Source organism: Suricata suricatta, chromosome 5 (assembly GCF_006229205.1).
Source record: "Suricata suricatta isolate VVHF042 chromosome 5, meerkat_22Aug2017_6uvM2_HiC, whole genome shotgun sequence".
Classification (NCBI taxonomy): Eukaryota; Metazoa; Chordata; class Mammalia; order Carnivora; family Herpestidae; genus Suricata; species Suricata suricatta.
In genome coordinates this window covers 40,597,930-40,613,940 of record NC_043704.1, presented here as the reverse complement: position 1 = coordinate 40,613,940, position 16,011 = coordinate 40,597,930, and the positions used below count along the sequence as shown (strand labels likewise).

The 16,011-nt window shown below is 36.2% G+C and overlaps 1 protein-coding gene and 1 long non-coding RNA gene across 3 annotated transcripts in view; one reads left to right on the top strand and one right to left on the bottom strand.

Moving 5' to 3' along the window:
• The window catches only part of ZNF654 (zinc finger protein 654), a 97,441-nt gene that overhangs the window by 28,667 nt on the left and 52,763 nt on the right, over positions 1–16,011 (bottom strand). For both annotated transcript variants that reach the window (XM_029939156.1, XM_029939155.1), the window contains exon 3: positions 7,281–7,362. In XM_029939156.1, the coding sequence (XP_029795016.1) occupies positions 7,281–7,362 (82 nt within the window). The remainder of the gene's footprint in view (positions 1–7,280; positions 7,363–16,011) is intronic.
• LOC115291638 overlaps positions 1–16,011 on the top strand; it is a 51,076-nt gene that overhangs the window by 1,965 nt on the left and 33,100 nt on the right. The window contains exon 2 of the long non-coding RNA XR_003908601.1: positions 15,777–15,883. This is a non-coding gene — a long non-coding RNA (uncharacterized LOC115291638). The remainder of the gene's footprint in view (positions 1–15,776; positions 15,884–16,011) is intronic.

The following is a 16,011-nucleotide window of genomic DNA, read 5'->3' as shown; positions in this document are numbered from 1 at the left end:
GATTATTAAAAAAATACACAAAGAAAGTGAAATATTTCAGGAGTAATAGTTTCAAAAATATAAATGACAATGAAAAACTATCAAAGCTTTACCCATTTCAATACAAGGTTTATCTAAGGAATACAATTTTTTTTAATGATTTCCGAATCCGAAACTTAATTTTAACATCAATCTTTTTCATTCTCAGTACTAAATCTGTGGCATACTTGCCAAATGTTTCTTTCATAGATAGTGAAATCTTTTCCCCTATCCATTTCTTACAATTAAGCATACTTCTCTTTTTTTTATACGTTTTCAAAGTAGAACCCTTAAGTAAATATTTGACAGTTTCATCCCATGAATGCATTTGTTGATCTGTCCCCCATATCATTGTTACAGTAGTAACCAATGGACCAGGAGGTAAATTTCAGAAAATATACTTCATTGTTTCTTGTTTTCTTAGAGCCCAGGAATACATCTCTAAAAGGGATTCAAGAAAAAAGAAGGAAGGAAGGAAGGAAGGAAGGTGAGAGAGGAAGGAAGGAGAGAGAGGAAAGAAGGAAGGAAGGAAGGAAGGAAGGAAGGAAGGAAGGAAGGAAGGAAGGAGAAAGCAAGCAAAAAAGGAAGGAAGGAAGGAAGGAAGGAAGAAAAATGTATGTATGGACTTATTTATCCTTTATTTGTGTTGGCAAACATATCGGTACTAGGGGCTAACTACTAAGTGTTGGAGACATAAGGATGAAAGCAGTCTCTGTCTACAAGATCTAACAGCCTAGTTGGAGAGACAGAATACCTAGGGACTGGTGTTCGGTAAACAATGGAAAAGCTGGTGGGGGGTGAGGGGTGGGCAGGGAGTCCTACGTAGTCAAATTGTAGTTGAGCAGAGACAAGAGAGAAATTTTACTAGAGAAGAAAAAAATAAGGACACACAATTTTCAAACAAAATGTCTTGCTATTAAGTTGACATGATCATATTCTTTAAAAGCCTTTTAACCAGCCCTACAAAGGTGGTTTTAAATATCAAGATTAGAACTTTGCCATATTAAGTCTTTGGGCAACTTACTCCAAGTAGTCTAGGAAAGAAACATAGTCCAGAAGGTTTTAGTAGAAAGGCAGTGGTTCTAAACTTCATATCAGCTAAAACTAAAATCTGGGAGCTATGCTGGTTTATAATGCCAATGAATACAGACACCTGACTTCGTAGGGGAGATCAACAGCTGCCCCAGTGAAACAGGATAGACATAACTATTTAAATTCCTATCTTATGGCTGGTTCTTTTCCTTTTGATTCTTATTGCTCTTCTCTTACAATGCTATTGCAAGAAGATAGCTTTGGGCCTCTGCTTGTTTGGGAGGTTGTATCCCCTACCTCCTCCCATCTGCTTCCCCCAGTTAGCCAAAGAAGGATAAGTAGATTAAAAATAGGGTAGAGTCCCAGGAAAGAAAGCTTAACTAAGGTCTACTTCTATTCTGAACAAAAAAGATCTTGTGACTTTGAGATTGACCCCAAGGGATGAGGACAGTTTTCACCGAGGTCAGGTCAGGCTTACCAAAACACGAGCAAGCTCCAGCAGTAAGGCTTGTATTGGTTGGCATTTTGCTGGTTACTCCAGGGTCTTTTTTGTCCCCTAAACTGGGGGCAGGGGGACTTTACAACATCTGTTTTTCTCTTGATTTATGAAAGTAATACATAATTTTTTAAGTTTATTTTTATTTGAGACAGAGAGAGCAAGCAGGGGAGGAACAGAGAGAGAGAAACAGAATCCCAAGCAGGCTCTGAACTGTAACCCACGAACCACAAGATCACAACCTGAGCTGAAGTCAACTGTTGGATGTTTAACTAACTGAGTCACCCAGGCGCCCCAAAGTAACATGTATATACATATATATGTTTAAATATCTAGAGATATCTAAAACTATGCCTCGAATGGAACTTACTTCTTTCTGTATCCTGCTCTTCCCTTTATAATCACTGCCCACTTAGTGAATGGCACTACTCTGTGTGGTTAGTTCAGCTTAGATGTCCAGGAATGTACCTGATTCTTTTCTATCTTCCTTACCTCCATCCAATCAACATAACCCGAGATTTTAGTTCCAGATCATTTTATCTGTGCTTTTATTTACAATTTGTATTTTCTTTTTCCAGAATCACTTCTAACATTAATAGAATTTTCATTACAGCCATATTCGTAAGTCTAATTTTTATTTTGTTTTCTCACATCGGTCCTATTTTTTAATTCTATAACAACTCTATTTGTAAATTCTTTATTTTGACCATTTCTAAATCAGTTAGCATACTTCTTTATTTTCTGACAAAACAATTGTATTTGCTTTGTTCTGCAAGCATTTGGACTATTTGTTTCTGTTGCTCTCTCTCATAAACTATAGAGCTTGGCAGCTGTATTATTAAATAATATTTTTTTCCTTGAAAAACTCCAGAGACATTATTTATTCTGGTATTTGTTACAATGGAGAAGTTCATTGCTAGCCTGATTTTATTCTTCCTTTGTGGGAATCCTATTTTACATGAGTCCTGCATTTGTAGGAACTTCCCTTTATCCTAAAAATTGAAGCCTATAATAACATATGGCTGCATGTCACTATGAATGGAAAATACATTTTTAGAGATGTTTCCTTCACTGATTTGGGTTTTTTTGGAGCTAATCTGCTGTGGATCACCTTCACTATACTTTTAATTTAGTAGTTTCACCTCCATACAATATCTTACCGCCATACATTCTTTAGGATGGTCCCTTCTTTACAATTTCACTTCCAATTTCATGGATGATATCCTGAATCTAACCAAAGAAAGCACAAAACTGATCTTTTCTTTTTTTAAACTCTCTTATTTTAACCATGTAATTGATGGTAACTGGTGTTAATCTCTTTCATTTTACCTAGACTATCTAGGACAAAGAGCTGTTTTACTAATGGGTAAATAGGTCTCTGTTGAATCCTTCAAGTTCAACCAAGAGATAAGTTTAATTTGTTAGAACAATGGCCCACGAAGCAGTAAAGAGGAAGCTACGGTGGGAGACAGCCATACCCCTTTTCAAAAATTTCTAACTTCTGGGCATTGGGGCAGGCTGCATTTAGTTTGGGTCCTATCTTCATATATTCAGTGGAAGGAACGCTTTCATGGAGAGCCACGCATCCCATGTTTAACGCGGGCGGCATGGTCACGTTAGCATGGCTGTTCTGTGCGCGCTGCGGCACGCCTGGGACACTTGCAAGAAGCACCAACAAGAATGGCCGCACACCGAAGGCCCCGCCCTCTGGCATTTCCTCTAGTCCCCACAGTTACCAGCTGATGGGTCAGGGGACAGCACTAGATCACATGTGGAAGGTCTCCCTCTTTCCCCATCACACTCCCCTATTTAATCACATTCAGGACACCAAGTATCGTTTGGTTCATCACTCCGGATGGATTCATCCCTGAGAACCTAATACAGAGCCTCATCCTAGTTTCCAACATTGATAAGGAATTTTGTTCTCACATTATTTTTGTCATTTCACTGGGAATCTAATTTTAATTACATTAATGGGTTTTGGAGATCTAGTGAATGAATTCAATTACTAGCCTATGGAAAGCTCACCAGTGAACAGATTTTAAAAAATGATGAAGTAGGAGCATCATATAAGACATGTGTCATCTTCTTGTTTTGAGGTAAAGAAAAATTATTGGAAGCCAAAAGTTAAGAAAGCAGACTTTCAGAGGCAGACAAGTGGAACATCTGGCTCTAGGAATGAATTTCTTCCTGGAATAAGGTAGAGAGAAAATTATAGTCAGCTGATAAGAAGATTTAAAATTTCTACTTGAGTAGCTCAGGTTTTAGGAGATCAGAAATTCACGGAAGAACAGAATAAATTTAAGGGCCAGGTTTGGTCTTACTGTGAAAACAGAAATCCAGGTAGTATGACTTCAGAGCCCACACCCTGACAGAAAGGATAATTAACTCAAATCCAGCAAAGAATGTTAATCTGCTGCTAATTCAGAGTGTGGTCCAGGGACCAACACCTTAGGCCTCACTTCTGAGACTGACAGAAATACAGACACTCGGGCCCCACCCCTGAACTACTGAATCAATGCCTGCAATTTAACAAGATGCTCAGGTTCATTAAAGTATGAGCAGCATTATGTTTGTCATACTTATGGAAGAGGAGAATGAACAAGAACTTAAGCTGATATGAATCTTCATGAAAAATGGACAGTAATGAACCACTTGGGGAAATAGGGTTTACAGTCGTAGAAAACACAAAACCATTTCAAAAGGTGACACTGGGATTATCACTGGACTGTGAGATATGTCAAAGCCTGGGGAATTCACAAAGCTTCGCAAACACAAGAGTTCTGGGGAACGCACGTGATGGGCTACATGTTGGCCCTTCCTGGTTCTTCTCACGGGCCTGGAAGCATGAAACAGCAGCAGCTCAGTTCAGAAACTGGAGGACAAGATGGGACAAAAGGTGAAATCTCTCCTGGGAGGCAGGAGTTAGAGGCTCAAGAAAATTCAAAGTAGGAAGGAAGAAGTAGGAAGAAGGGAGAAGCCCCAGCAACAAAAGTGGCACAAGTGGCACAGAGATTTTAAAAACAAAAGAGAACAAATGGAGGAATGGCCTTTAGAATTTAAGCAGGAGATAGAAAAGGATATAAAACCAAGAACTCTTGGAAACCCTGCTCAAAAGAAAAAAATTATCCCTTCAGAGATGCTATGATTTCATACATTTAAAGCAGAATTCAAATACTGTCTCTCATTTACTCTATAAACACTTCAGCAGTTTCCATTATGAGTGCTCATGTAAAGTATCTCCATGAGGCATTTCCTAACTACCTGACTGACAACTGAGACCTTCCCCAATACCACCATGCCAGCACTCCCTGTCTCCCTGGCCCGCTTCATTTTTTCCTTGAGTCATTTGTTGCTTTGCATCCGACTTTGACTCAGGTCATGATCTCATGGATTCTGGGAGTTTGAGCCTGCCATTCAAGCTCTGTGCAGACAGCTTGAAACCTGCTTCAGATTCTGTGTCTCCCTCTCCCTCTGCCCCTCCCCTGCTCACACTCTCGTTCTTGTTCTCTGTCTGTCTCTCTCTCCTTCCCTCTCAAAATAGACAAATATAAAAAAAATAAAATAAAATACTCTGAAATTTACAAAGATTTGATTCATTGTCTTTCTGTCTCTATACCAGAATTAAACTCCACAATAGGAGGGGCTTTTCTGGTTTTGCTTACTACTGTTTTTTCCAGAACTTAGTGCCTAGTATATATTGAAAACTCAATATATATTTGCCTAGTAAAAAATCAAAAATGGATTGCCCAAAATATAAGTATCAAAGGAAAAATAGAGTAGAAAATTACAAAGTTTTAAATACTGAACATAAATTTTAATCAGAGTGTAAGCTCCATCATGGGACACCTGGCTGGCTTGGCGCTCTTTTTTCTTTTTTTAAGTTTATTTATTTTAGGAATTTCTACACCCAACATGGGGCTTAAACTCATGACCCCGAGATCAAAAGAATGTAAGCTCCACGGAAATAGGTATTTTTACTTCTTTTGCTGATTGTAAGGATGGATAAAGTAGAATGTTTAATATATCTAGTTTCATTGATTCTAAGATGCATTTTTTTTCATATTTCTACAACTCTAAAATCAGAATACATTTTATAGTCAATGCTATCTTAGAATCCCAGTCAGCCTGGTAAGGGTCACAATGTAGTGGTCATTCTGCATCCATGGACATTCACAAACCAATGAAAAAGTACATTGGTGACTGAGAGTAAAATCTGAGAGACTAGCAGAGCACTCCTTTAACTCTTGCAAAGCAAAGGGTATGGGGAGGGTGTAGAGCAATTAATGTAATTTAACAACACTCTGAAGCAGGGACTCAAAGCTGGCTGGGTTAACAGAACCATAAAACCAACTTAAGCTTTTAAAAGCCCAGCGCCAATGGCTTTTAGTTCTTTTATCAATTGTTTTAGAAAATGCTACTTCATCAACACTTTTGATGCCACTGAAGACAAAATGGTGTAGAAAAACAGACAGTGAAGACTGAGTGAAAAAACAAATCTAGAGTCAGATTCTGAATGTGAAGAAGTTTTAGATATATGTTAGCCAATTAAGTAAGTCTGCTTCTAATTTTCCTATTTTTATGTATGCATCAGAGTGAGCAATCATAAAAATCTATTTTAATTAAGCCTAAAAGATCTCTTTCAATAAATGTAATATAGAAATTCTAGGTAAGAGAAAGTATTGCATGACTTTTCTGTTATTATGCTGACCTCCTTCCTAAATGTTCAGCCTTTCTTATTAACACCTAATAGAAATAAATGGAAGATATGACATCTGAACACTACACCCCTAGAGGGAGCTCAAAGTACATCTTCCTTTATTCCACCCCGAGAATAGAGAATAACGATAACATGCCAAGGACACACTAGTGAGCCACAGTGCTAGGGACTGCTTCCTAAGTAAATGTAAAAAGATCAAATGTTCTTATGTCTACAGTTGAGGTCTTGGATCTTTGGCATTCCCTTCTGGATTTACTCTCTTCTCTCATGTAACATGCCAAAAACAAACAAACAAATTGCCTATCTTGGGAAGGCTATTGAGAAAATAAATGAGAAAATTAGGGAATAGCCAAGGGGAAAAAGTGACATGAGATAGACAGCCTGCTTTTAGGGGAGGCAAGAAGAGTTGGTTTTGTTTGTTTTTTTTTTTTTTTTTAACTAGGGCTGAGTTCTAGATGGGATTTGAACCAAAGCCTGTATCAATAAAAAGTGTGAGTATATGTGCAGGATGTGCTTAGGAATCCACAAATGTGGTAGCAGCAGGCTCTGGTCTAGCAGATATGGAGTTGGAATCTTATTTTGAACTGCTTTTAGAAATAGAGCTAAAAGGGGCACCTGGGTGGTTCAGTCAGTTAAGCATCCATCTTTGGCTCAGGTCATGATCTCAAGGTTCATGGGTTCAAGACCCCTGCGTCGGGCTCTGTGCTGACAGCTAGCTCAGAGCCTGGAGCCTGCTTCAGATTCTGTGTCTCCCTCTCTCTCTGTCCCTCCCCTATTCAAGCTGTCTCTCTTTCAAAAATAAATTTTAAAAAACATAAAAATTTAAAAAAAAAGAGCTAAAAGTTAATTTTAAGAACCTTCTTTTTCTGCTGGTATAATAGGATCCTAAGTATTGCCATCTTAGTAAATATAAAAACTTACAAGCATCAACCAACCAATATACCTAACCAATTTTTAGGGGGAGAATCCGGCATGTTAAATGTAGACAAAATGTGAAGGAGTAAACTGTTTTACCTGGAATGATCCAAGAATATCCTTTAGGGGCTCTTCATAAAACTCATCTCTTCCAAAGAACAGCAGCAACTCAAAGAAGCTCCTAGAAAAAATAAGTGAATGATAATGTTCATTGCTTCTTTGTTTTTTGCCCCAATTTAAAAGATTCTTAAAAGGTAAAACCTATGTAATATCAGATATTTAGTTTTAAAATTGCCAGGCTTTAAAATTATATTGATATTTAAAATTCATGCTGGGTTTTCAATAAAATTTTAATAGAAATGTCTTCAAAGAAACTATAAAGAAATATACCTAAGTTCTACAATTATAGAATGAACAATTACATTACTCATGTCCACCAGAGTTCACAATGCAAAAAAAAAAAGCAATGGTATACAACTACTATACAACTACCAGGTGACAAAAATGTTTCTACACATGTCAAAATGACTTAAACTGTGGACATAGTCCAGCTTCATCCTAGTACAGTGCAACCCAGAGAAAATTCAAGATCTAACTTTTTTCAGACAGATATAAAGGATGGATAAAATGGACACAAAAATATAAGAAAATTAGAAAGTCACTATGATACTCTCAGCTGACATTTATACTACAGCGATACAACCAATTAGGTATCTAATAAATGACACATGGGTTCTCAAGCTCTGGGCTTACCTTGATTATTTATCCCTCTCCTGACAGACTGCCTAAAACCTGTGGTTCCTTTTTTAAATGATTGTTTTTGGAAAACACTGTGTATTTAATAACTCATAATTTCACACAGGAAGAAATATGACTTATTTCCTAGTCATGAGCATGAGTAGATAAGGGAAAAATTCCAAGATATATTGTTAAGAAAAGATGCAGAAATATATTATTGTTTGTGTGGAGGGCACAGGAATAGCAATGTCTACAAGGATATACAACAAACTGGTAAAAGCAAATGATTCCATGTAAGTAAAACAGAATTTGGGGGTCAGGAATAAAAATAAACATTATTAATCCTTTGGTAATTATTTATTCTACTACCAACAAGTATAAAAAAAGCTCCATCAGTATACCTCTGTAATCTTCTCTACCCTATTAACAAAGCATTAATTCACATCTGTCTCATATTTGAACTTCTAATAGGCCCTTCCTATCTCCAGTCTTGCTATTTATTCCACACTTACTTAAAATCCATGTTCAACACAGAACGATCTGACTACTTTAACAGAGTTTACAAATTGCTGTTTGGACTGTACCATTTAAGCAAAGACTTCAGCTGACACACTTGTTCTGTATGTATATTTTTTAAAAAATTTAGTCAGATGCTAATATTTAAAAACGGTGCTACTTCAGATTAAATCTAAATGTCTGTGAGCTCCTAAAAAGTCAAGAGCCCTATAATACAGGGTTTACATTTCTCTAGGAGATGAGCAGCTACTGCCTTTAGACAAAGCATGAGCCTCATATCCAATCTGCCAGCCTCCATTCACCTCTCTTATTTCTCCAACATACCAGCTGCTTGACTGACTGACTTATTACTATCATTCCCGTCCTAGTCTATATAGGTATTTGAGATCATTAATCTAAAGCAGGAAATGCAAATTCCTTATCACAATGTAAGAACTCTGTGTCTGATTCAAAACTACACTTACACACATAGCTCTTATCACAAATTTCATGCTCTCCAATCACAGCAAACCTCCCCATTCCCTTAACTCTTGTGCCCTTAAGGTCTTTGGATTTGTCGCTTCCTCAAGACCTATTTATACAATTTCACCTAGGAATTTGGTCTAAAACACCCTTTCTTCTCTCCAAATATATAGTGGATTCTGTACTATCAGAGTATTGTACTTTACATATATCTCTATTATAACATGTTAAAAGATGGAGGCATGAAATTTGCACTAGGTAGAAGGGAGAGGGATTGTATCACTATGTTGAGTAGACAGTACTGACCGTTTGGGCAATTAATTGTATTGAATAAAGAAGAGATAACAAAGGTTTTTTAGTAGAAATAAAACAAGCTACTGAGTATATTTGGATAGGAATATACAGAACGCACATGACCTTGCACAGACATCAACAAAATATGCAGAATTATATAATGTCTGAATTATATGTACAAGAAAGGGGAGCCAGCATTACAAAAGAAAGATCTATGCATGCCTCACTATCAGCTACCTCTATCAGGTCCAGCTCCATGATAATGATATTAAAATGATAAAACCTACATGCAAAGTAATTAAAGAGTAAAAAAAAAAGACAAAACAACATGTTCTACCTAGCTCTGCCCTAGATTAAGATTCAGGGAAGTCAACAAGTATTTATGCAGTTGTAAAATCACTAGGGGAAAAAATCTAGATTATATGTGGAAGTAGAAACTTCAGGTTTCAATCCTGTTGTACTTCCTGCTGATCAGTGTAAAGGATCAACTAAACATATAGAGACTAAGTTGTCTAGCCCTTATGGGAGAAAACTCTGTATGGTAGAGGGTAAATGAGTCCAAAACTGAACAAAGTAGGACCCCTAAATATATGTAGCAGTCTAGAGCAGGACTGCCAAACTACTGTCCACAGGTTGAATATGGCTCCATGGTGGCTTGTTGAATAATGCACAATAAGAACAGTTAGCCATATTTAAATTGGTAAAAAAAAAAAAAAAAAAGAGCTGGAACATTTTTGTGACAGGTAAAAATTACATGAAATTCAAATATCCTGTCAATAAATGGTATTATAAGAAAACAATCATACCCATCTATTTACATAATGGCTTTGGATACTTTCACACTTCAATGACAGAATTGAGTAGTGGCAACAGACACCTTATGAGCTAAGCCAAACATATTTACTATCTGGCCCTTTACTCACCCATGGTCTAGGGCTACAGTGTTTGGGTTTCAATCTCAGCTACACTCCTTTCTTTTTTTTTTTTTTAAGTTTATTTATTTATTTTGAGAGATAGCATGAGTGGGAGAGGGGCAGTGGGGGAGAGAGAATCCCAAGCAGGCTCCACACTGTCAGTGCAGAACTCAACATGGGGCTCGAACTCACAAAACCGTGAGATCATGACCTAAGCTGAAACCAAGAATCAAACGCTTAACCAACTGAGTCACCCAGGTGCCCCTACACTATTTCCTTAATATGTAACCCTGGGCAAGTCACTTAATATCTCTATGCCTCAGTTTATTTAAAATAGAAACAGTAATCATAACTACCTCTTGTAAATCACTTAGAATAATAGAATAATCCCTGATAGTGCTATAGATGCTTGCTAATAATACAGTACTATTAATTTTTATTAACATTATCATCAAAGTTGCTTCAGTAATCAAAAAGGAAAGATAAGACCTCCATAGATCTGTTTTTCCTCCTGTGTACCTATGTCAATTGTGTTGATATAGAAGACATCAATTTTTTTTCATGGAAAGTATGAAGATTTTTAAGATATCTAAATTCATCAAAACATTTCTTTCTTGGGGTACCTGACTGGCACAGCTGGTTAAGCATCCAACTCTTGGTTTCAGCTCAAGTTGTGATCTCACAGTTCATGAATTTAAGCCCTGCATCAGGCTTTGAACTGTCAATGCAGAGCCTGCTTGGAATTCCTCACCCCCTTCCCCCTCAAAATAAATAAGCAAACTTTAAAAAGAAGAAAAAAAAAGGTTTCTTTCTAAAAATTTATTATTGTATAATGTTTATACTAATTTTTAATGTTTAATATGTTTAATGTTTGTATAATGTATATTTAAGATTAAGTCTATATACTAATCAATTTATAATTAACCCTAGTCCAAGTTATGTTAATTAAAATTCATTTACCTAAATTAAAATAATTATTCAAAATAGAATTACTTGAACAAATGATTTATATAAAAAACAAATTATTTATAGTGAGACAAATACATGATAAATAACATGCATTTGAAGTAAAAAAAAATTATGCCATAAGTAATCATACTTACGGGACCTTCATCATTCAGTATACTCCTATGAGCTACACTAGCTTGCATAACAAGAGTACTGCTACAGTCCCTATTAATGAAACAAACTATATTCTGTCACTGGGATGCTTGTAAATCAGCCCATAACTTCTCATTTATCACAAATGGAAACAAGGTACCACAATTCCTTAAAATAAGACACACATAGTAGATTGGTAGTTATAACCAGAATTACTATTCTTTTTTGGGTCTCTGTAGCATATAAGTAATTTTCATACTGAAATATAAGAATATGGATTTGTGTATTTATCCACCATAAGAAAATTCCAATGAAATATTATGCTTAACCATCCAAATGCAAGAAATCCACTTACTAATATAGAGTACAATGTAGAAAGACAAAGAAATGAAAAACACAAGCAAGAACTGGAGATACAGATAATGGAGTGTACATGTCTAACATGTCTAATTGTATTTGCATATGAGAGAGAGAGAGAGAGAGAGAGAGAGATGAGGCAAAGACAAAAACAAGGTAAGACTGTTTCATAACTGATGAAAAAATACCAACCCTCAGAACAAGGAAGCCCAAGAAATCCCATAAGAATTAATAAAAATAAGTCTACATCTAGCTAATCACAGTAAACTATAAAATATCAAATACAAAAAACCAATGTATAAACAACCACAGAAAAACAGAAACAGTTTTCAAATAGATAGGAAAATAAATTAGCAAGAAAGATCTACAATGCAAATTAGTGAACATATAGGCTATAAATTTTGATAGCATAAAGAAATAGTATCACTTAGGCTTTATTACTTTTATTTTAAATATATTTTTTTAAGTAATCTCTACACCCAACATGGGCCTCAAACTCATGACCCAAAGATCAAGAGTTGCTTACTCTTAAGACTGAGCCAGCCAGGTACCCTGGCTTTAAAATTTAGCAAAAATATATGACATAAATAGCATTTAAGTTGGAAGAAAAAATTTTAGCTTTATTGGGGCACCTAGGTGGTTCAGTCAGTTGAGTGCCCAACTCAATTTCAGCTCAGGTCATGATCCCAGAGTTCTAGGATCAAGCCCCACACCAGCTCTGTGCTTAGTATGGAGTCTGCTTGAGATTCTCCTTCCCTCATTTTCTCCCCCCTCTACCCCACCTGCTCGCACTCTCGCTCTCTCTCTTTCTCTCAAAAAAAAAAAAAAAAGCATTGTTGTTCCAGTGTCCTTAGTCTATAAGAAGGAAAAGAATATATAAAGTACATACTTCAATAAGTTAAGCACTCAACCACTCAACTCTCCTTAAGTAATTAAAAAATGTACATACAGTAAAAGCACTTTCAAGTTTTTGTGGAGGTAAGCAAGTTGATTACAAAGTTGAATATCTAAGAAAAACCATGAAACAGCAAGAGGAATGAAAAGGAATTAGCCAACATTAAAACATTCTGTAAAGCCTCTATAACTGAACCAACATTATATTGGCATATGAACAAATCACCTAATGAAATGAAAAATCCAAAAATAGACCAACTGCATGTGAAAAGTGCAAATACAACAAAAGCAGCATCTCAAATCAGTAGGGGAAATGTTGACTTCTTTATATTGCATAGCCAAAAGACAAAATTGATTTCACTCCAGCTTCCAAACAAGAAAAAAATTCAAAATAGATCAAAAGCTTAAGTATAAAAAATTAAATATTACAAATATCAGGAAAAAATCCATATAACCTGGCTGTAGAGAAATCATTTTTCTTTAGATCATTCTTAACCATAATTAAAGATTCTGAAGCAATACGGGCATCTGGGTGGCTCAGTTGGTTAAGCTTCCGACTTCTGCTCAGGTCATCATCTCATTGTTCACGAGTTCGAGCCCTGCGCAAGGTCTGTGCTAACAGCTCAGAACCTGGAGCGTGCTTCTGATTCTGTGTCACCCTCTCTCTCTCTGGCCCTCCCCTGCTCATACTCACTCACTCACTCTCTCTCAATAATAAACATTAAAAAAAGTAAAAAAATAAAAGATTTTGAAGTAATAAACACTGACAAATTTTAATTACATTTTTTAAATGTCTAAAAACATAAACAACATAAGCAAAATCAAAAGATAAATGAAACAACAATGTTTTGTATGGATATGCAGAAAGACATTAAACTTCATTCACAATTAAGAAAAATACAAGTTAAAACTCCACTGAAATGTCATTTCTCTTCTGTAGCAAAAAAATCAAGTTTGATTATACTCGGTTGGTGAAGTCAAAGGTAAACAAGGCCTAATTTCCTGAGTGAGAATGCAAAATGGGACAAGCTGTCATAGAGAGAACTGTGGACAACTAAGCGAAATTATGTATCTCTTCATTCTTTGACAGACTCTAGGAATGCACCCCAAAATCTACTGGCAAAAATATAAACAAAATGTATGCAGCTATTTAGAATAGAAAATAATGTAAACAATCCAAATATCTATCATTATAGGATATGATTAAATAAATTGTAGTACATCTGCACAACAGAATACTATAAGATATAAACAGGAACTTAAACTAAATCTGTATCACTATGGAGTAATCTCTAAGCTATAATATTAAGTTAAAAAATAGAGTAAAGTGTGTATCTATTCACATAAAAAAGGACATGGGTATGGATATATATGTGTATATATATCAGTTAGTGGATCTTGTTTTTTCTATCCAACCAACCACTGTCTTTTTTTAATAGGTTTAGATTTACATGTAATATAACTTTAAAAAATTTTTTTAAATATTTATTTACTTTGAGTGAGAGACAGAGTGCCAGCGCGGGAGGGGCAGAGAGGGAGAATCAGAAGCAGGCTCCAGGCTCTGAGCTGTCCCCACAGAGCCCAATGCAGGGCTTAATCTCACAATCCCTGGATCATGACCTGAGCTGAAATCAAGAGTGGGATGCTTAAACAACGGAACCACCCAGGTGCCCCTTAGTAAGTTGTTTTCTATTGTTCTGTCTGGTTCATTGTTGCACTTGACCTCTTCTTCCACCTGTTTTTGGACTGAGTAATTTTATGATTCTGTTTTACCTCTACTTAGGCTTAATATCACCTCCTCTGTATTCAATGTTTTTGATGGTGATTACCCTAGGATTTACAATATATATCATTAACAAGTCCCAGCACACCTTCAAATATTATGCTGCTTTAGGTTTACTATAATAATCTTTGTGATACTCTTATCATTCATTTTCATTTTAAATATGCTATAAACCTGTGTCTCACTACAATATAGTAGAAGTTTGGATTGCTAGTAACTTGTTCTGTGAGTGTTCCGCAAGATGAGCAAACCTTTCTAATAAATTTTAACTTGATAAATGAGTGGTGTCTTGCAATACGAGTAGTACGAGTAGTACATGACGCTGAATGTCACGTGGTCACTACTGAGCCAATGGTTCTCTCTCGCTCGCTGTGGGATTATGGGTATTCATCTCCCATGCTCAGATGCTTAGTCTCAGGCTGCGGTGTTTGGCAGAAATCCATTATTTTTTAGAACACACTGGAAGGTGCCCACAATGCAGTAGTGTACTTTTTGTCACTTCAAAGCACCTATGGACAGTCCTTTGCTTTTCCATACAAGAGTAACCTTAGGAATGCTTTGCTTCATCCTAGGTCATCTTTTTTTAATGTTTATTTTTAGAGAGATAGTGAACAAGCACAAACAGGGGAGGGGCAGAAAGAGAGGAGGAGAGAGAATCCCAAGCAGGCTCTGAGCTGTCTGTGCATAGCTCAATCCAGGGCTCCATCCCAAGAACCGTGAGATCATTACCTGAGCCGAAATCAAGAGTCAAATGCTTACCCGACTGAGCCACCCAGGGCCCCCCTGAAAACATCTTTAATTTTCCTTCTTGATTACAGAGTTTTTTGGGTTTTGTTTTAATTTTTTCCTTTCAGCACTTTAAAGACGTCACTTGACTGTGTTCTGACTGGCTTAGTTTCTCAGATGTCTGCTGTACTGCTGAGCTTTAGTCATCTAAATTAGGTGAATGCATTTTCACTCTGGTGGCCTTAAATTTTCCTCTCTGATTTTCAGAGTTTCAATGTGATGCATCTAGGTGATCTAGGTGGCAGGTCAGTGTGTACGTGTTTGAAATTATCCTACTCGTTCTCTGAGTTTCCTGGATGTTTGGTTGGACGTCTTTCATGATGTATGGAAAATTCATGGCTGTCACTTTATCATATTTCTTCAGCCTCATTTTTCTTCTCCTTCTGGGATTCTAGTATACATAATATTATATAGTTTCGTATTTCCCCAAATCTCTTAAATGCTCTATTATGTTTTCTTGTCTTTTTCTCTTTTACTTTTAGTCTGGATCATTTCTACTGACTTATATTCAAGTTCACGCATTCTTTCCTAAACTGTGTCAACTCTACTGATGTGCCCAACAAAGGCATTTTTCATCTATTACTGTGTTTTTTATTTCCAGCATTTCCATTTAAATTCTCAACATGTTTAATCACATTACCCACCTTTTCCACTACAACTTTTATATCTGAATTTAGTTCTTCTAATTGATTGGTCTCGTGATAGTATTTTTTTCCTCACTTTTTTTTTTAACATGTCTATTATTTTCAGCTGAAAGCTGGACTTCATGATACAACAACACAGACTGATGTTGACAGTCTGTATGCCTGGGATAACCATGCCTTTTCTTCTGTGAGGCCTTTACTAAGGAAATTTAAGTAAGTCTAGTCATGAATTAAGAGGGTTTGTGTTATGTTGTTGCTATCATGACCTTCAATGCACCACCAGCTTTAAATTCATCTACTATTAGAATATGTTTAGGTTGGAGGCTGGGTTGCCAGATACT